This window comes from Cynocephalus volans, chromosome 10, assembly GCF_027409185.1.
Source record: "Cynocephalus volans isolate mCynVol1 chromosome 10, mCynVol1.pri, whole genome shotgun sequence".
NCBI classification, from domain to species: Eukaryota; Metazoa; Chordata; class Mammalia; order Dermoptera; family Cynocephalidae; genus Cynocephalus; species Cynocephalus volans.
In genome coordinates this window covers 8454867-8475830 of record NC_084469.1, presented here as the reverse complement: position 1 = coordinate 8475830, position 20964 = coordinate 8454867, and the positions used below count along the sequence as shown (strand labels likewise).

At 51.3% G+C, this 20964-nt stretch overlaps 1 protein-coding gene across 1 annotated transcript in view; it reads right to left on the bottom strand.

The window, feature by feature from the left end:
- Positions 1 to 3662: 3662 nt before the first annotated feature.
- The window catches only part of ITGA3 (integrin subunit alpha 3), a 29567-nt gene continuing 12265 nt past the window's right edge, over positions 3663 to 20964 (bottom strand). Inside the window, exons 5-26 of the mRNA XM_063109567.1 lie at positions 20094 to 20180; positions 19491 to 19698; positions 18844 to 19040; positions 17167 to 17255; positions 16884 to 17020; positions 16630 to 16716; positions 15602 to 15669; positions 15391 to 15527; positions 14645 to 14794; positions 14448 to 14545; positions 14015 to 14162; positions 13695 to 13763; positions 13018 to 13097; positions 12827 to 12904; positions 12238 to 12340; positions 11888 to 12070; positions 11558 to 11680; positions 10682 to 10795; positions 9618 to 9716; positions 6262 to 6387; positions 5763 to 5904; positions 3663 to 5050 (exon numbers count right to left, since the gene is read on the bottom strand). Of these exons, the coding sequence (XP_062965637.1) occupies positions 5794 to 5904; positions 6262 to 6387; positions 9618 to 9716; positions 10682 to 10795; positions 11558 to 11680; positions 11888 to 12070; positions 12238 to 12340; positions 12827 to 12904; positions 13018 to 13097; positions 13695 to 13763; positions 14015 to 14162; positions 14448 to 14545; positions 14645 to 14794; positions 15391 to 15527; positions 15602 to 15669; positions 16630 to 16716; positions 16884 to 17020; positions 17167 to 17255; positions 18844 to 19040; positions 19491 to 19698; positions 20094 to 20180 (2492 nt within the window). The 3' untranslated portion in view covers positions 3663 to 5050; positions 5763 to 5793. The remainder of the gene's footprint in view (positions 5051 to 5762; positions 5905 to 6261; positions 6388 to 9617; positions 9717 to 10681; positions 10796 to 11557; positions 11681 to 11887; positions 12071 to 12237; positions 12341 to 12826; positions 12905 to 13017; positions 13098 to 13694; positions 13764 to 14014; positions 14163 to 14447; positions 14546 to 14644; positions 14795 to 15390; positions 15528 to 15601; positions 15670 to 16629; positions 16717 to 16883; positions 17021 to 17166; positions 17256 to 18843; positions 19041 to 19490; positions 19699 to 20093; positions 20181 to 20964) is intronic.

Here is a 20964-nt window from a genome sequence, read left to right as displayed (position 1 = left end):
CGCCCTTCCGCAGCAGCCCCGCCTCTCTTGTAGGAAAGGTCTTGCGCCCTCTTGTGGTCGAACGGGGTATGTCCCATCTTGGACCACTTTGATGCTTTACTCTTGACTGTCATCCTTGGCTCGCACTTACCGAGTGCCTGATACGTGCTAGGCTTTGTGCTGGGAACAGGAAACACAGACAGACTCAAGACATGGACTTTTCCCTCGATCATTTCTCAGTCTGGGAGATAGCTGCATAAGTAAATAGTTATAACAGAATGCAATTATAGCCTACACAGGGCAAGGCTTCACAATGGAAGGGACTCTTAGCTGAATGAATAATAATCTGTTTGCCAGGCACTATTTGCATGCATTATCTCATTTAATTCTCCACACAGCTCTACCGTACTATTATCATCCCCATTTTGTAGATCAGGGATCACTCACAACTACAAATCTTGTTACTTCCCTGCTCACCGCCCTTCAATGTCTCTCCTCTTCTTACTGGAGCCTTCCCAGTTGTCTCATGATCTGCTTTGGCTTAACTTTCCTGCCTCTTCTCTCCATATTTCCCTGCTCAACTCCCAGCTGTACTTATATGCTGCCTTGAACCAGCCTCTAATCTCTAAGCCATTGCAAATGTTATCTCCTTGGTCTGGATCATTCTTTCTTGTCAACTTCACCTACCCATTCTTCAGGTCTCAGCTGCTTAGTCATCCCTTCCTCCTGGAAACCTTCCCTGACCCTGCCCTGTGGGTTATGGGCTCCCTCCACGGGTTCCTAAGATTTCCTAATCTTAGTTCGATGTTATCACACTGCGTGGTAATTGTTTGCTGTCTGATCTGTCTTCCCCACTAGGCTTTAAGCTCCATGAGGACAGGGGTTGTGTCTGTCTTACTCACTGCTCTACCTCCAGCACCAGGCACAGTGTCTGGCACATAGCAGGGAGGACAGGGTGGACAAAGAAGGTGGAGTTGGCAGGGAGACATGCCACAGAGATATCAGGGAGTTCCACCAAACTTCCATTGGGGCTAGCAATTAGGAGGGATTGGTGATGTTGGTGAGTGCAGTGCTCAAGTGCCTAGAAGAGTATATGGGATGTTATACACTCATGTGCTGCAGAAGAATATTTAGGTCAATGATGGACTGCATATACAAGTGCAATGGTGGTCCCATAAGAGTATTTTTAATGTACCTTTTCTATGTTTAGATACACAAATACTTAACATTACGTTACAGTTGCCTGCAGTATTCAGTACAGTAACATGCTGTACAGATTTGCAGCCTAGGAGCAATAGGCTATACCATAGAGCCTAGGTGTGCAGTGGCCTATACCATCTAGGTTGTGTAAGCACACTCTATGATGTTCGCACAACTGATGAAATCTCCTAACGATGCATTTTTCAGAATATATCCCTGTCGTTAAGCGATACATGACTGTATATAAAAAGCTTAGCCCTGTGCTGAGCAATAAATGGCAGCTGTTACAATTATTGTCAAAATGAAAGTAACAAGGAAAAGACCATGACCTCTGAGGCGAGGAATAGGAGAGCGAAAGTTATTTCCCTTGATCCTCACCTTAGATCTAGGCTTCCATAATGTGGGCTCTATAATTAGATAAAAATTCCTTCTGTGAAAAAAAATTCCTTCTGCAGAAATGGCTGCAGGGTGGTAACAGTAGTGGGGTGCATGTAGTGTATCAAGCAAGCTAGATTAGGTGATACTGAAGTAACAAAAACCCCTCAAAATCCCCAGATGTCCCACTACATGTACGATGTTGGTTGTCGGGGGGCTCTCAGGGACTCAGACTGACAGAAGCTTTATCTCAATACAGGCTTCCACTACAGCAGAGCAGGGGAAAAAAAAAAAACAAAACTGGGAGGGTTTCACACCAGCAATGTTTCAGCCCAGAAGTGATCCACTTTCTTCCTGCTCACAACTCCTTGGCTGGAATTAGTTACATGGTTTCATCCAATCAGGAGGGCCCAGGAAGCACGATCCCACCATGTGCCGAGAAGGGGAAGAATCACCTTGATGGGTCCTTTTAAGTGATGCAGGAGCAAAGACCCTCTTCTGGAATAGAGTTTGGAGATACTACAGCTCCAAGGAGCTCAAGAAGCTTGGCGTTGTAGAGGGTCATTTTATAGTGGGCATCACTGCATCTCTGCCAGTTACTTCATAAAAGTGCAGCTGAATTCATCCTGAAAATGACTTCTTATTCTCAGGTGTGTGTGTGCATGTGTGTGTTCTTGTCCAAGCAGCAGCTCACAGGAGACCGGGGGCTGGGCCTGTGAAGCTGGCCAGAGAGATGTGTAAACCCCTTGTCTTTTTTTTTTTTTTAAAACCCTCTTGTCTTAAGCGGGAACTGGCTGTAAGGATAGAACTGAGCTGGGCTTTGACAATCCACTTGTGCCATTAATCCCAGATTGTGGAAAACAAGTGAGGCCTCCAATCACTGGGTTCTGAGAGCTTGGCAGCTCCGGGTAGGGGCTGGGGTTTTCCTGGGGGGAATTAGACATTACATTGTCAATCATCCTTGGAAGAGGAACATCCCAGCACAGAAAATAAGGGGGCGAGGTGGGGGAAGAGAGGTGAGGTGGGCCCTGGAGGAGAGAGTGGAGGTCAGACTGCTGCCACGACGAGGAGCTGGGAGACACCCAGGCAGACATCAAGAGGGGCTCCCAGAACAGCTTGGGTGCAGGGGCTCTGAGAGCGGTTGAATCTGGGATCTGCCTCTAGGTTTCTCCGGGTAGTAATTTCCAGCTTTCAGTGGTCTTGCCAAAGGTCCTATGTAGCCTTGGGGAAAATTAACAGAAGGACCTGTGCCACAATTTAAGTCAAAGAAGTCATGCGGAGGACAGCCTTGCTCCGCTCCCTAGACCTGTGTGGAAGGGACAACCTTAGCACAGAGGAGGAAGCTGCTCCAGGAAGCCCAGGAAGTGGCGGTATGCAAAGCAAGGACTTGATCCCAGTGGTGTGGCTAGAACAAAGAAAGGAAAAAAGAAGAAAAACTAAAAGAAATAAAACAAAAAAGAAACAAATGATGTGGCCACTTAAGCTCAGTACTGAAGACACTCCTGAGGAACTTCCAAAAGACTAGGGCTCCGGGGACTCCTGCCTAGAGGCTGCGGAATGGACACCGTGACCTTTCAGTCTTTGTAGCCTTGGGTCACTGGTGCACCTTCTGATCTCCTCATCATGGTGCCTTGGGGTGGTGATGAGGAAATGGAGGCGGAAAAGCAGGCACTTATCTGAAGTCAGCCACTGGCACAGGGCCCCCAGCTCTCCAGTCTTGCACCCAGCCTCCCTCCATTATCAGCAGGGACAACCTGCTCCCACAGCAAAGTAGCTTCCTGCCTCTTCCCGACCCTGCACACCACCACCTCTCCCCATCTCCTCCCCAGGGCCAGCACACTGTCCTCCAAGAAGCCTTTTGGATTCCATCCAGTCTGTTCAGGTCTCTTCCCTCATATGTTCCGGATCAATTACATGTCTATGGCCATCCCTTAGACAGGAGCATCCCTGAGAGCAGAGGCTGGTGTCTCCACAGATCTTCACCCTCAAACCTGCAAGACCACAGGCCTGCTTTGTCCACCTAGGGGTCAGCTGGATGATGTCATTATGCATCCAGATTGTACTAGGGCTGGTAAGGGGCGGGGGTGGATGGAGGCAGGTACGGCATGTACAAACTGGGAGCTGTTTATTGGTCGCTGTGAGAAGCCTATATATAAAGAAGGCACAAGGAGGGGAGGAGCTCCCCTGCTACAGTACCATGGAAGGGGTAGGGGTTGGGGAGTGGGTCTGCCAACAGGCAGGGGTCAAGAGAGGTTTCCTGGAACCAGCCTCAACTTCTGCAATGGATGTCAGGACCCAGTCCATGGTGGAGGGAGCAGAGCCAGGCTGGCTCTGAAAGCCAAGGAAGACCAAGAACTCCACCTCTAGGCCCCCAACCCATGGTCCCAGTGGGGGAGGTTTGGGGGAGACAAAGTGGGGTCTGGCTGGATGGGGCAGGGCCAGGGCCCCCCTCTCTGTTCTACATTCAAGTGTCGTTCCCTCCATGGTCTTGTAGGGTCTTTCCAGGCCCTTCTGAGGTTGGATGGTAGTGGTGGGTCAGAAGTCGTATCTCCTCTGTATCCTTCCAACATCTGTGTGGCCCAGGAGGATTCTGTCATGCTCCCAAGGCAGTCCCAACACAGCACGTCCAGGCTATCTAGTAGATTGTCTGTCTTTGTTCCTCCAGGCTGCACCCCCTGATAGTTCAGTCTGTCGCTAAGAAGAGAGGCTTCACAGAGATCCATGAAAGAAAGCCATTGTGGGGACCTTCTTTCTAGTTCATTTGCCCTTGAGTCTAAGCATGCCAGGTCATACAAATACCCCCTGGACAACCTTAGGCAGGACCCCCCGCTGTCTGGCGTGGGTGCTGGGGAGCCACAGCCGGGGGCCCAGTGGGCTGCTCCCTCTGAGTAGTTTTACTCTTGACAGCAAAGTCAATCCAGTGACTATGGCTCAAGATGGATCCAGTGTGAAAGGGCGAGGTGTCACCACCTGGGGGGCTGTTTCCTCCTGGCCCTGGTGGAGGCCCTTTGGCTTGGTTTTGGCACAGGCAGAGGCTGAGACATAGCATGTCACACACCATCCATGGTGCACAAGCACAGCCCACAAGCGGTGGACCCCACGTGTGTCCAGGGCACAGGGCTGCAGTGTGCTTGGCACTGCAAGGTCCGTGGGTCCAGCCCTCCTGCAGGAGATGCCCGTGGCCAGACAGCACACGCACGTGCTTGAAGAGGTGCGTGTGCCTGAGCCTCCTGGTGCCAGCCAAAGGCAGCAGCCCCTGTGGACTGTCAGAGGCATAACTTATGATAAATAGGAAAAGAGGGGACACTGGGGTATGCGGGGGGTAGGATCAGAGAGGATATCAGTAGTATTGATCCCGAGTCTGCCAGCTGGTCACCCAGTGCTTCTTGGTGGGCAGGTTGCTCCCTGGAGGTGGGTAGCGCTCCTCCTCACGGATCCGAACTGCGTAGTACTTGGGCATGATCCGGTAATAGTGGGTGCGCTTAAAGAAGTCACACTGGAGTTTTGGGGGAGAAGAGAAAGAGTGTCAGCATCCAGCCCTTGAGCCGGGGAAAGGTGTACCCAGCTCTTCCTCCCCCACCCAGAGGTCCTCAAAGCCAGGACCCCTGACTGAAACACACCCCATCTCCCTGCACTGAGACAGGAGGATGAAGTTCCCCACCCCAGGCCCCAGAGGAAGAAGGAGTTGAGGAAGGCAGAGAGGAGAGGAAGAGGCAGATGGAGACTGAAGGGCAGCTGCAGAGACTGCTGACGGAATGGCCAGGAAGGGTAGTGACCCGCCCTGATGACCATGTTGTCAGTTTGTTTTCCTGGGGCAGGTGCTCAGGAGGAAAGTGGGTCCCGCAGGAAGGACTCTACACATCCCCTCCTTCCCTGGGGGTGGGACTGGGGGTAGAATCATTCTGGATACATCTTGTGGCCTATAGAGATGGGGCCTAGCCTTGGCTCTAACCCATTTCCAATCCCTAGAAAGCAGAGTGATTGGGGGAGGGTTTTTTCCCAAGCCCCTAAGAGGCCCAGAGGGAGGCTGGTGAGAGCCAGCCCAGAGAGGATGAAGGGGAGTGGGACAGGGCGGCCTGCTCTGTGCAGTGGTGGTGGGCACAGGGTGAGGGCAGAGCGGGCCCATAGGGAAGAGGAGCAGACAGGACAGAGTCAGAGGCCCCGGCCAGCTGTGGGGCTCAGGGAAGAGGGTGCGGAGGCCGCGTTACCCAGGTGGGCCGGGGGCGGGGGGCTGCCCCCTCAGTAGTCGTCGGTCAGCCTCTCCGTCTCTGACGGCTGGCTCTTCATCTCCGCCTTCTGCCTCTTAGCTTCATACAGGGCGCGAGTGCGGGCTCGCTTGAAGAAGCCGCACTGCGGAGGGGAGGAGGTGGGGAGGGGCCATCAGGGGGGCTCTGGGGTGTCCTTGCCAGCAGCACTCATGGACTGGGGTTAGGGCTAGGGAGCCTGGATGCCTGAATCCAGCCCCAGCTTGGTGGTGTGGCCAGATGCCGGAGCTCCTGGGCTCCCCTCTCCAGCTTGCAGCTCCCCCATTAACCCAGGCAGGGGTGAGACTGCACTGGGGAGAAGGTGGGGAGGACAGGGCAAGGGTGTGGGTGACATGGAAATGAGGAATGTGAGGGGGAGACATGGGTGAAGGGAGGGTTGGTGAGAGTCTGCTGGCAGGAGGTCCCAGAGTGGGAGTCCCAGAGGCGGGCTGGGGGTCCTAACCTTCCACAGCAAGAGGATGATCAGCCCCAGCAGCAGCAGCCCTGCACTCACGGCCACAAGCACCAGCCACAGCTCGATCTCCGCTGGCAGCTCCTCCACTAGGTCAGAGTCAATGTCCACAGAGAACTGCAGAGGGGAGAGAAGGGACTCAGGCCTGTGCACCCCCTGAGGCCCCATACTCACCCTCTTGTCCCAGATGGGCCCAGGGCCCTGCTGTTTGACTTACTGCCAGTAGGGGTCACCCAGGGACTAGAAAAAGCTCTGCCTGGCCCACTGACATCAGCAGGTCCACCCGTCTGCCTGCTGCTGCTACCTGCAGACCTGGATCCAGAGGAGTAGCCTCAGATCTGGGAAGTGTCCTGCAGTACGGGTTTATGAGCCATACATCTGGGCTTGGGTATCAGTTCCATTCCTGATGAGCTGTGTGACCTTAGCCAAGTAATTTCACCTCTCTGAATTTCCATTTCATGTTGTCTGATAAGGGGATCATAATGACTATCTCATAGTATAGCAGAGGGGCAAAAAGCACGGGTTCTGGAGCCAGACTACCTGGGTTCGATTCCATCTGTGCCATTCCCTAGCTGTGTGACCTTGGGTAAGTTACTTAACCTCTCTGTTGTTCATCTGTAAAATGTTGATTATGATCATAATACCTACCTCATAGGTTGCTGGGGAGGATTAAATGTATTTAATATGAGTGACTTGCTTAGATCAACAACTGCTACACAGCAAGCACTCCATAAATATTTACCAAAAAAACCCAAACAAACTCCAAAGAATGCATAGCATATAGGACCATTCTTTTTCTTTCCCTACAATGGAGATATGTGTGTGTGCCTGTGTATAAGTTTTTTTCTGACTATATGTGATTTTTACTTCTTTAAAAATTATTTTGGTTATTCTTTTTTAGAAATACAGATGATATAAAAAAAAAGTTTCCAGTAATTTTATTCTCTAGAAATAACTATCTCCATGATCTCTGGTAAATGTCTCTTTATATTTTGTTGAGTCTCTTTCTGCATTTTTTAATGCATATGAGCCACATAAATGGGATCAAACTGCACTTGCTCTTCTGCAACCTGCTTCTATTTATTTATTTATTTATTATTATTATTATTTTTTTTTTTGGTGGCTGGCTGGTACAGAGATCCAAACCCATGACCTTCGTGTTACAAGGCTGTGCTGTAACTCAGCCAAATGGCCAGCCCTCTTTTTTCACTCAATATCATCTTTCCATGTCATTAGATAAAGACCAACCTAATCTCTTCTGACAACTACAAAGTCATTGTAGGAAAAATAGCTTAATTTATTGAACACATCTCCTACTGAAAGACATTTAGATGGTTTCCAATTTTCTGCCATTATAAACACTGCTCTAAAATATCCCCATATATTTATCTTTGCATACTTGTCCTATTAGCTTCTTAAGATACATTATCATGTGTTGGATCAAAGGAGATGGGCATTTTAAATTTTAATAGATATTGACAAATTCACTTCCAAAAAGAATGCACCAATTTACATTCTAATCAATAGCATTTCCCTCCATCTCATCAGCACCAGACAGCACTATTATTTTTAACATTTTCCAATCCGATAGGCAAAAAATATCTTGTTGATATGATTTTTATTTCTCTATGAGTAAGTTGAACATTTGTATTTCACCCTATGTATACTGACTTTTTATACCCTTAATCTTCATGTATTTCAAAATATCTATCAATACTTTGTCATTTATGCTGTAAACTTTTTTTAAAAACAGTATATTATTTGCCTTTTTACTTTCTTTACCATCTCTTTTGCTGTTATACAGATTTAAATTTTCATATAGTCAATCTATTTTGCCAGATTCTTCCTGCATGACTTCTGGGTTTAGTAAAATAATTCATTCTGCCCATAGTTAAAGATTACTATTAAATTATTCTCTGTATTTTATTCTGATGTATTAGGTTTTAATTCTTACATTTAAATATTTCGTCTAACTCAAATGTACTTTTTGTCTTTATTTTCTAAATGTGTTCTCATAACACTATTTAATAATCTACCTTCCTCCACTATTAAAAATGCCATCTGCATCATAACCTAAATTTCTATTCTGTTCCATTGATCATTCTGGCCCTTCCTCCACCTTGTCTATACGATATTAACTTTTCAGAAATGTACTACAACACATTTAACAACCCTCCATTTATCTCCCTATATGTATCTCCATTTCTGACCTGGGCTGGTTCACTCCTCCTTGGAGTGAACCTGGTGGTCATCTGCTCCTGAGAGGTCACCATATTGATGTCAAACTTAGTGCTGATGCCCGATTGGCATGGCACACTACAGCCCAGAACTCCTGGGCTCAAGCGATCCTCCAGACTCAGCCTCCCAAGTAGCCGGGTCTACAGGCACAAGCCACCATGCCTGGTCTATATGTATCTCTACTTATATCATTTTTACAACAAATTGTTAGCAATTTTGTCGTATTTGTTCTTCTATAGGTAACTTATTATCAAGTATGGGAACATTTTTTTCAAGTTTCCTGAATCCTACTGAGACTGGAATAATTTGGGAAATCTGACAACTTGATAATATTGACTCTTTCCCATCCATTATTCAAGTTTTTGTTGCACATTTACTCTATCTTTATTCCTAGATGCTGTACAATCCTAGTGGTGAGTTTGAATGGAATCTTTTCAGCTATATTTCTGATTGGCTATTGCTAGCATGTAGGAAACCTGTGGACTTTGGTATCTTGATATTGCTTTGAGCTCTGAAACTTCCTGAACTCTCTTACTGGGTCTAATCACTTTCTGGTTGCTTCTCTTTTCTGCCATGTAGACAATCACATCACCTGCAAATATTAATCAGTTTCTCATGGGTGAACTTCCATTTTGCCTCATTATCCTGCTGCTCTCCCTGTATTGCCTGTGGCGAGAAGCTCCCATGTCCACAGTGGATGTGACAATGGGTGAGATGATCAGAAGGCCCAGGTTCCAGCCTCTGACAAGCTGTGCCACTTTGGGCAGGTCACTTAATTTCTCCGGGCCTCAGTTTCCTCAGCCATGCAATACAGCTACAATCCCAGCCCTATGCAGATCAAATAAGCTAAAATGGTAGTTCCCAAGCCTGGCTGCACATTAGAATTCACCTGGGGGTACTTTTAGACAAACCAATACTGGGGTCCCACTCCCAAGAACTCAGATTTTATTGCTCTGGGGTACAGTCCAGACAACGTCCTCCAGATGATTCTAACATGCTGCCAAGATTGAGAACTACATACTTAATGTGTGTCAACACACTCTGAAAAGATGCCCTGTGCTCTCATGGCCTGGCCAGACACTGCTGTCTTCGTTTACGTGCTCACTCACCCACGTGGTCTTGTTCTCCATGTTGATGGTCGAGACATTGGTTCGGAGGAACAGAGTAGCCCAGCCATCTACCCTGACTCGATCAAAGTCTCTGTAATCCTGGAGGAAGGAAGGAGTAGAAGGCAGAAGCAGCTGAATCCTCTCTGAGCCTCTTTCTTGATCCTCAGCCCCTCCGCCATCACCCTCCACCAGGCAGCATCCTGGAGCAGCATCCCCAAAAGATCTGCTAGCCACACCTCTCCTCCACACACAAATGCACATCATTCATTCACTTCTTCATTCTTTTGTGCATCAGGTCCTGTACTGGATGCTAGGGACAGCAGAGACAAAGGAGGTCACAGTCTTGGTCAGGCCTGTGGGCCAAATCTGGCCCAGCACCTGCTTTGGTAAATAAAGTATTTTTGGCACAAGGCCATGCCCATTCATTTGACTATGGCAGTTTCCGTGCTTCAATGGCAGACTTGAGTAGCTGCAACAGAAACCATGTGGCCCCCATAGCTGAAAAGATTGATAATCTAGTCATTCACAGAAAAGGTGTGGTCTAGGTGGGATGAGAAGGCTGGCACATGAGTAACTGCAACCCAGAGGTGAGCGTGGTAAGTGGCATGCATGGCTTCTGAGAAAGTTCTGTGGGGATCCAGAGGAAGAGAGGTCATCTTCAGCAGGAAAAGTCACAAAGAATCTCACTGACAGTATCTGATGGAGACCTTGAAGACTGAATAGGAGTTTACAAACAGAGGTAACAGAGGGGAAACCGGCATTCCAGGGGAAAGGAACAAAGGCATGGGCAAAGGCATGGACATGGGAAAGTAATGGACATGTGACAGAACAATGGACACATGAGAGAAGATCCTTTTGGCTGGAGAATAACATTACGTACACATCCACACACAGACACACAAACATAACACTGACGTGGCACACAGTGACAGGTACATACAACCATGCATAAAACACAACACTGTCACACACACACACACATGCGGCTCTGCTGTGACCCTGGCCTTACCCTGCTCTCCCCACTGGGTCAGCGGCAGTGGAGAGCTCCAGACCTAGGCACTGACCTCAATGAAGGTGCTGTTCCACACACGTGCCTTCACGGTCACGTTGGTGACAATAGGGGCATCAGGAATGGGACACTCCAGCCACACACAACGGGCGCGGCCAGTGGCACAGGTCTGAGTTGGGCATGGAACACAAGACACGAGAAAGTCTAAGTCTCCAGAAGCTTCATGCTTCATTCCTTACCTTTGACCCCTCCCAGGCTTTGTCCCACCCCTGGGTGACCCAAAGAGGCCTGACCTCATCCCTTAACTCATGTACACTCCCCCATCCCCACCCCCATATGTTTAAGACACATTCTTTGGGCCAAGCTCACATAATGCCAGGAACATATATAATGTGAAATCTGGTCCCTGCTCATATAAACGGGACCCAACCCCCACACCCCCTTCCCAGCCCCCTCCCACACTGAGTCTTTGCTCATGCCAGCTCCCTGCCCCCAGGACACCACCTCCTACCTCTCCACCCAGCCAGGCCTCAACTTGCTTCCTCTCTCCCTTCCTACAGAGGGCGCCCTGCACCAGACTCACCACCCTGTCCCATACTTCCTGCTGCCCCTCTCCTTTCCCCAGCCCTGACGTCCAAGGTTTTGAGCAGCTCTATCCCTGACACAGGTTGGGGCTCCTTGGGACAGAGCCAGTATCTCCTCTTTTGGTCCACTGTACTGAATGCTCCCCCATCAGGGTGGGGTACCCTCTGAGGGCAGCAGAGGAATCTCCCCACTCTATCTAAAGGCTCCCAAGGGCAGGGATCACATCATCAGACTGGGATCTCCCAGTCAGTAGCACCTATCTCCCTTGCTACATGTGCCCCCTGGTGCCCATGCACCTTGTGATGAAGTGGGCACAATCCTCTCCAACCCCACTCTGGCCACTCACCAGCAGAGTCTCAGACTTGGCTTTTTTGGCAGCAGCCAATGTGACAGGCGGGGGCCCCTGGCTTCCCCCTGGGTCCAACTGTCGCCGCCTGCGCTGTGGAGATGGCAGCCTGTCCCCAGGATCCTGAAGAGGGAAGAAGTGACTTGCTGGGAGGGCAGAGGAAGAAGTGGGAGCAGAGGTGGGAAAGGGGGAAAGGGCAGGGGGAGAGTCAGGCTCCCAGAGGGCTATGACAGGAGGGTGGGGAAGACACTGGCATCTCTGCCTGGCAGCATACAAATAAGATGCAATGCAAATGAGATGCAAATAGGAGATCCCTGATGGTGTCCTTACAGAGAGAGTGAGGTTGAGAGGGTTGACAAGGTCTCCAGGTGGCTGGCAGTGCCAGGACCCATTGCTGTGGACAGTGATCTCCGTGGGGTACAGCAGCCACTTGCCATTGGTGACTTCATAGGGCCACTCCAGACCTAGGACCAGGGTCCCCAGGGCCACCAGTCCCTCGCCCATTGGGGCCACCTGTGGGCACAAGAGGTGTCACAGTCACTGTCTCTTGGAAAACTACCTCCATCTCACCAACTCCCAACCCTCCCACCCTCAGACCCCAGAACCAGAAAAAAAAAAAAAAAATCCCATCGCCCTTCCTAGGAGTCCCCAGCACAGGACCCTAGTCCAGACTCCCTTACCTGGAATTCATACTTGAGGGGGCTTCCCACGTCCTCCACAGTTTTCATGCCAGCCTCACCCATCACTGTCCCTCCAAAGAAAGTTTGTAGCCGGTGATTCACCCTAGAGGTAAGAAAGATTCTGGAGTAAAGGGAGACAGGAGCCTGGGGCCCTGCAGAGCGGGTGGGTGCCGAGGCTGGTTAACTACAGTTTTTTGGGCATCAGGCAGATCTGGGTATAAACCCCAGCTCGCCATTTACTAGCTGTGTGGCCTCAAGCAAGTTATTTTTCTATCTTCTCTGAACCTCAGTTTCCTCATCTGTAACATGGAGTAAATAATAGTTGCTACATCAAAGGGCTGCTGTGAGAAGTCAATGAGATGATGTATATAAAATCCTTAGCACATGAACTCGGAAGAAATGGTAGAGAGCAACACTTAGCCCCAGGGTTGTTGATTCCTCCTCTTCTACCTGCTTTATAGCGGAATAATGATAAGAATAATCATGATAGTGGCAGTGCTTGTTAGGGGAAGGAATGACCTAGGGGAAGTGGAGCCCTAGCTCAGGCACAGCAGGCTGGGGGTGCAGTGGGAGACGGAGCAGTACCCACATGCTGAGCGAGGCCTGGAGAGTGTAGTCAACCAGCAGAGTCAGGGTCATGGGCTGCAGGTTGTCCTGGTGACTTGACCTGTGGAGGGAATGCAGGAGATAGGAAGGAGACTCAGGATACCTCAGCCCCAACCCTGGGAATCACCAGGACACCTCAGCCCTGACCCAGATTGGCTTCTCGAGGTCACTCACGTGGACAGCTGCAGCTGCACCTGAAGGTCCTTTGTGTGCAGGGTCACCCCAATGACCTCGAAGGCAATGAGCAGTTCCATCTGCCATGAGGGTCAGGGAGGCAAGGCAGAGAGGGTCATTTGGGCCTGGGAAGGGATGATGCCATGGGGGAAAGGGGGCTGAACACTATACTAGGGAGTTTGTTCTCTGGCCACCTCCTCATTCTCCTCCTTCTCCCATTCTGGGCCGGGGTCTCCACCTCCCCACCTCATCTCTGCCTCTCTTTTCCCCTTCTTTGTTGGGTTACATTTCTGCTACCTTCCAGCTACATGACCTTGAGTAAGTTACTGAAACTTTCTGTTTTTCCTCTTCTGTAAAATAGCATCTACTTCCTCAGAAGGTTGTGAGAACTACATGAGATCAAAGAAGTGTTGGGCTCAGGGCCTGGCACATAGTAGGTGCTTAGAAAAATTGGTTTCTTCACCTCCACATGCTCTAGCTTTGTGCATAGCTACCCAGAGGCCCCGTTTCATGTCTGGGCCTCCTTCCCCCCTCTACTGCATCTCCCTCTGCCCCAAGTCTGGCTCTTTGCTTCAAAAAAGCCTGGGAAGCAGGCAGGCAGAGCAAGAAGGATAAGAAGCTCATCAGAGGAGCAGCCTGGGGCCCATGAAGACTGGGAGGGTGTGGACAGTGCTCACCCTCTGATTCCGTTTGAAGGGGTTCCCCAACTCGCAGAGGATGGTCTCGTTAGCCTGGCAGGTCCCTGACTGTGGAAAGAAGATGAATAATGTCAAGGTTGGATAGAGTGTCCTCACTCCCTATGGTGCAGGGTTAGAAGCCCTAGAAGCTTGAGAACCGGGTTCTCCAAGCAGTAGAGACACTGCAGGCACCTGAGGAGGCCCAGCCCAGAGGAGGGGGCACATGGCAAAGGGCAACACTTGTACATGACATGCACATTGGTATGCAGACCCGCGTTGGAGATCTGTTTGGGCTTTGAGCCGGACGAGGGGTTACTCACGGGGCGCACTGAGGACAGCAGCAGGGCGGGAGGGACAGCCAGCGTGAGCAGCGCCTCGTGGGCGTCTTCCCCAGCCCGCTCTGGACTCCGGGCATTGGTCACATTGATGCTCAGGAGCAGTTTCCGGATGTCTCTGCTGTACTGGAGCCTGAGGGGAGGAACCCTAGACTAAACCAAAATCCCCGTCCGTCCGCAGGTTCCTCCCCAGATCAACTAGGCCCCGCCCCTCAGGTCTCCTAGGTGAAGACCCCGCCCTCTAGTCTCACTGGGAGAGAAGGTCCCTTTCCTGGACGTCCTCCCAGTCCCATTGAAGTCCCTCCCACCAGGCTCCCTCTCTGAGGCCCCGCCCCTGGCCAGTAAGGCTCCGCCCCAAACCCCGTTAGCCAATGAAGCTTCACCCGCCCTTGGTCAATCAGCGCGGCCCACAGCCCACCTGCTCAGCCGCTGCAGCTGCTCCGACAGAAAGGCCGCACGCATCTGCAAATTGCTGTCGCACCTGTTGTCCGGCCCGCACTCCTTCTGGAACTGGACCTGGAGGTGGCCTAAGGCGTGAGGGGCTGTACCACCCACAGCGCCTTGTCGCCTCACAGCCCTCCCGGCGCCTGCCTTTCTGGTCCCGGACCCACCTACCTCAGTGTGGTTCTCCAGAGTCTGCGCCTGGTTGAGGACCGGGTAGGCGTCCAGGGACCGCAGCCCCAGCCGGGGACGCTCGGGCATCCGCACAGGTAAAGAGTAGTTCATGGAGATGATGATGGGACGGAGTTTGTCGCGGACGTTGTCCTGGGGAGAAAGAGCGAGCTCAGCCCAGCCTTGCACTGCCCCTTCTCCTACTTATATCCTCACACCACCCTGAACTCCAAAGAGGAGCTAGGGCCCCCTCTACCCTGAAAACCCCCCAGCTAGGCTAAACCCCCTTCTAGACCAATCACCAAATTCAGACTTCCTACCATCTTGACCCCCGCTAGAAAGGAGATGGGGCTCTTCCTCTGCAGAGGTCCCGGGGGGGGGCGGGTATTGAGCTTCCTCGTCCACAGGAGTCCCCGGGTTGAGCTCTGCCCTTCCACCCTGATGTCCTAGAGAAGGACTGACCCTTTCCCCACTCAGGAACCCCTTTTTCCCAGAAGCCAGCTGAGCCAAGAGCTCCCACACCCCTCATAAGCCTTCTGGCTCCATCCCCACCCATGGGTCTCTATCTCTCCTCTACCATGTGCTGGGTACTATGCACTGTACCCCCTATAGATCTATGGGCTTCCAGGCCAACTTCCCCACCTCCATCTCTGGGGAGATCCCAGTCCCTAACCTTTGACCTGGGGGGACACTGGCCACCTCCTCCAGGGATCATGGCGCCCCCATCCAGCCCCTTGCTCCTCCCTCACCATGAGCAGCAGCTCCAGCTTCTGGCAGCGCTTCTCGGGCATGGAGAAAAAGCCGTGGAAGACAGCTGACTGGCTGCGGGCAAAGCGGAGCCGAGGCGGGCGGCGGTCCCGGTCAGCCTCCAGAGTGTAGGCCAGAGCTGCAGGTCAACAAGGGTGGTGAGCAAGTGGCCAGGTGAGCATGTTCCCCCTCACCCTGCACGCCAGCACTCACTGATGTTTCGCCTGTAGTTGGGGTTCCCGGCACTCTGGTTGTAAGCAAAGCACAGCTCCACCTGCACACTGTTGGGGGGATGTACAGGAAGGCCTGGTCACGGTGGGACACAGATATTCCTAGCTCTCACAGGCCCTAGCTCTCACCCCTGTACTGGGCAAAGGGCAACCAGGGCCCTTTTGGGGAATGGCAAGGGCAAAACTTGGGGGGTCTACAAAGCTGGACTCTGGTGTCCCTGGCCCCTTCCCTCCCACTCCCATTAGAGCCACAGAAAACAGGGTTAGAGGTCACCAGTGGGGAAACTAAGGGCCAGAGAGCAGAATGACTTGTTTGAAATCATTAGTCAGTTGGTGGCTCAGCCCAGCCTTGAACCGAACTCTCCCGATCCCCAGTCCAGATCTCCTTCCACCCCCCACCCTGCTGCTTCCCTGCTCTGTCTCCCTGTGCCTTCTGACACAATATCCTTATTCACATAAAGACCTTGGGGTCATTGCCTTTATTATTGTGACTTTCTTAGCAACTAACATTTTTTGAGCACTTAGGGTGTCCAAAGCACTGTGCTAATGACTTGTACATTATCTCATTTAATTATCACAACAACCCTGTGAATTGGTTATTAACTGTTTTATAAGTGAGGAATCCAAGACTCAGAGAGTTTAATTATTTGCCCAAAGTAACCCTTCCTCCTTCCCTACATCAATCCACCTAAGTGCATCCCTCTCCCTCTTCCTCCAGGACCTCACTCCCAAGCACCCGCCCCTTCTGCAATGGCATTGCTGGATTTAAACCAGGCAATCCAGAGCTCCCACTCCTAACCACTATGCTTCTCAATTCATCCATTATCTCCTGCAAAAAAATTTGCTTTTTAATGAGGTTGGGTTGGGTGGGCAATACTAATCTGAAGAATTGAACTTCTAAAGGTGAGACATCAGGAGTTGCCAGGGGAGGGGTTTGGGAGCTGGGGCTCTTTCTGACCTGTCTATACATGAGGAGGAGTGGTTAGGCAGAGCAGGGACTGATAGTCTCACCAGGAGGTGGCCGTACAAAGTGCAGGGTCCAGCACAGCTGGCTTGGCCACTAAGGTCCTGTGGAGGATATTGATGACAGGCCGGGCCCTGCAGAGACAAGAGAACCAGGCAGACATCAGGGCTCCTCCCTACCCAAGGCCAGGGCTGGGGCTCAGGCTTCCATCGACCTGGTGCCAAAGATGGACAGAGATGGGGCTCCATGCAGACAGGGATGGAGGACAGAAAGGCCCCAATCTGCTGTCCCCCTGGCTCACCGCAGCAGCACAATGCGGTCCGACAGGCTACCCACTAGCAGGTCTGGGTAAAAGTTCTCATCCACGTCCATCTGCCCACTCAGGGAGTAGCCGAAGGTGGCCAAGCCTGGCAATCCCAGCTTCTCTCCGTGGATTACCTGAGGCAGAGGAAGTGGTGAGGATAGGTTCTGGGGGACCCTCTAGGGAGAAGGGCCGGGGGGAACAAGGAAGGGGTGGGGGAGGGAAAGGAAGAAAGGCCCACCTCAACTGGCAGGGAAGCAAACCCATCCCCATCCATTCATACCTGCTGGGGCTCTCTGAGGAGCCCCCTGGAGCTGCTGTGGTAGATGTACACTTTGCCCAAGCCCTCGAATGGGGCTCCCACAGCAATGTCTGGGGAGGAGAGGCAGAGAGAGTCACCCAGCTATTCTGGGACCCACATCTCCCTAATCCTGTGCTCCAGGCCATGGAGCCCAGCATGGCATGGACCTTACCCTGCCAGGCAGTGCTCAGAGCATCAGGGAAGAGGCAGAGCTCCGCAGCTCAGGATTAAAATGGGGACCATCGGAACCCAGTTGCCTCCTTTCATAGGTGGGAAAGTTGGTTCAGGAGAGGGGAAGTGACTCACCCAAAGTCACATGGCAAGTTAATGCCACAGGCAGACCTATACCCCAGATTCCTGACCACTGCCTGGTGTTTTTCCCTTATTATGGGGCCTTCCATCTCCCCCACCAACCTCCTCTAGACACCCTGGTTCTGCGAATGACACTGACCATCAAGGTTAGAAAAGGAGGTGTACCCCACTGGTGACGGTGCCAGGTACTTATCAAGCATACATCTCCTTTAATCCTCACAAGAGTGCTGTGGGGTAGGTACTATTGTCCCCACTTTATAGATGGGGAAACAAAATCCAGAGTCACACAGCTAATGAGGAGAGAAAAGATAGTTGATCCCACATTTGTCTAATACCAGAGGCTGAGATTTTAATCCTAACACTATAGTGGACTTAAAGTGTCAAGACTTAAAATTCTAACCATTATTTTCCCTAGTAAACCCAAAACATTGTATTACAGTCTTAAACGTTACTGAACTCTTTTCAGTTGCTGCTTTTCACCTGAGAAAGCCAAGCTTGTTAGTAAAGTACGTAGAGGAAGGGTAAGTAGGTCCTAAGCAGAAACCAAACTACTCTTCTAGAGTAAGGGCTTGTGCTTTGACTGAACTTTCTGGCATCTATTTTGGTTCTTCAGAAGTTCCTCTGCTTTCCTTTTGCTTCTCAGCTATGTCTTGAGAAATTGAGGTTTCCAGAGAAGTTGCTTCCAAGTAAGCCAGGTGTTCCCATGGCAGGCAGGCTCAACCCCTTGATCCATCCTTGTCCCTGACACCCAGGTCTGATTGGTCCCCAATTCCTGAAGAGCACTGGTGACAACGCCTGTATCCAGGGCTCCCACCTTGTCTCAGCCTTTAGCATCCCACACCTGATATACTGCATTCTTGATCTTAACTCCCGCAGCCTTACTGCCCCCATCTCTCCCACACCCCTCTCCAGAATCATTTTTATGGCACCAAGTTATCACCTCGCATCCCCACTCCCAAACTTTCTCTAGATACCCCCCACCTGCCACCATTGCCCCAATATAAAGCCCCAGTTCCTCTGCCTGGCTTTCAAAGCATCTATCCCCACCCCCACACTACCTCGCCAGCCTCATCTCTGACATGAACATATCCGCTAGAATTAGGCACATCAGGCAAGTCCCTGCACTCATGTAGTGCTCTCTGCATCGTGCGCTCTCAGCCCTGCCTTCGCTACCCAGCACCTATCAGCTCCCCAGGGGGTCTGCCGAGCTCGCCTCTGTTGCTCCCTCTGCATGTCCTCTCTCTAGTACTGCTGTGAGCTCCCCAGGCCTGGACCCCATACCATCTCCTCTGCGGGCCATGTCAAGCCTGGTATGCAGCTGGTGCTCAGTGGGGATGCTGGTTATACCTTGGAATCCATCCTGGTTGATGTCACCAATGCTGGCCACCGAGAAGCCGAAGGCAGAGCGACTGGGGCCGTGAAGAAGGAGGGTGGGGTGGGCAGGGAAGGAGGTGCCTGCTTGGTTCATGAAGACATAGATGGCGCCCCCTACCTCCTCTTTTCGCTCGAAGTAGTAGGGGGCACCCACCAGGAGGTCTTGCCACCTATACAGGAGAGAAAAAGGGGGAAATGGGAATGTGAGGTTTGCCCCCAATATGCAGCATAACTCTTGTTTAACAGGCATGATTGTGCCAGGGCACACAGCTGTGCAAATGGCACCTCTGGCCATAGGTCATAGGAAGGACATGCAAATGCCAACATGACCCACCAAAAAGAAAACACATGTCATAAAGAAGCCATGCAGGCACAGATCACACCCAAACAGCCTATATCCACTGGAGCCATACAAATGACAGGCACATACAAGCAAGTGCAGGCGTCATGCAAATGACATGCAAATACCCAGACTCCATAAAGTCTTGATTGCAAATCCCTGCAAACAGCATGCAAACAAATGCACAACTGCAAAACCTCCATTTCTCTGACCTGGCTTGGGCAAGTCCGCCCTCCCCCACCTCTTTCCCTGGGCCTAGAGGATGTTGCTAGATTCTCACCCATCGTTGTTCAGGTCTGCCAGGGCAATGGCGCTGCCAAAATAGGCGCCCACCTGTGTGCCCTCCAGCACCTGCCTCCTCCGTAGGTCTCCACCTGCCTCCTGGCTCAGCAAGAAGACAGCGCCCATATGTCGGTGCCGTGGGGCACCCGTCACAATAGTGATGTCTGTGGGGTGCAGGATGGCACTGCCTACCTGCACTGTGTACCCTGGGATGGGAGGAAAGTGGTCAGTCAAGGCCACAGTAAACTTTGTCCCTTTCTACTCTGGAACCATCCCCTGAGTCCCTTCCCCCCAGTTATGTTCTACTCCCCTATTCCAAGTTGGGCAAGAAAGTGGACCCAATGCCCAGTAGCTGTGCCCCATTGCAGCCCCAAGTCCTGCCTGCACACTGGACTGAGAGCTCCATGAGAAAAGGAGGGATTTTGTATTTTGGGAGCTTGGAACAGGGCCTGGCATACAAGTGGTGCTCAATAAGTGTGTGCTAGCTGAACTGAATACCACTAGTCACACTTGCCAGGCTCTGAAGGTAAGAGGGTCAGTGTATCAGGGACTGAGCCCCTTTCCCCTCTCTCACGCAGTGGCCCACCACAAGTGCACTCACCAATGTAGAGGTTTCCTTGGTCCTCTGGGTCCTTGTAACTATACTCAGATAAATCCCAGTCTTTCCGCTGAATCATGTAGCTGTTTCCTTCACAAGAGTTTGGGGAGGGGGGAGCAGGGGAGTATAAATTATCACCCTTTTCCTCCACCCTCTCTAGCCACCCCCCCATAAGGATAACTCTTTCATTTGTGAGCACTTTGCCACTTGTAAATCACTTTCTCCTTATTTTAACAATTCTGCAAGGTACAGTGATGACCCCCACTTTGCAGGTAAAGAAAAGTGAGGCTCTGGGAGGGAAATTGATTTGCTTATAGTTGCCTGGGGCACTAGCTGTAGAGACATGGCTGGAATCCAGTCATCCAGGGCCCTGGCTGTTAGACACTAGGTGACTTAGGGTTAGGGTTAGGGTTAGGTTAGGGTTAGGTTAGAGTTTCCCTAGACACTTAGGTCAGACTCCACACCATTGTCTCCTTCTGTTCCCACCCCCAAACTTGGCTGTCTACCTGGCTCCTGCTCCCAGGGCTGCTGCTGGAGAGGCCCTGTGACCCTGCCAAGGTTCTAAAGGACCAGACGGAGGGAGGCAGGACCAGAGGAGGGGGCAGAGGCCTCAGTCTTAGGTGAGCCCAGAGCTGTCACTACACCCCAGGCTACCTGTTGGTCAAGAGGAAGAGATTCAGGGCTCCCTTTGCCTGTGGAGTCTACAACAGTAGGATGTGATAAGGGGAGAGGGACACCTGTAAGACAGTGTGTGGCATGGTAGTTACAAGCCATCAGACACCTATAAGACAGTGTGTGGCATGGGTCTTCATACAGGAAAGTACTCTGAAGCCCCTAAAAGGATGGTCCTATGTATACTGACATGAAAATATGT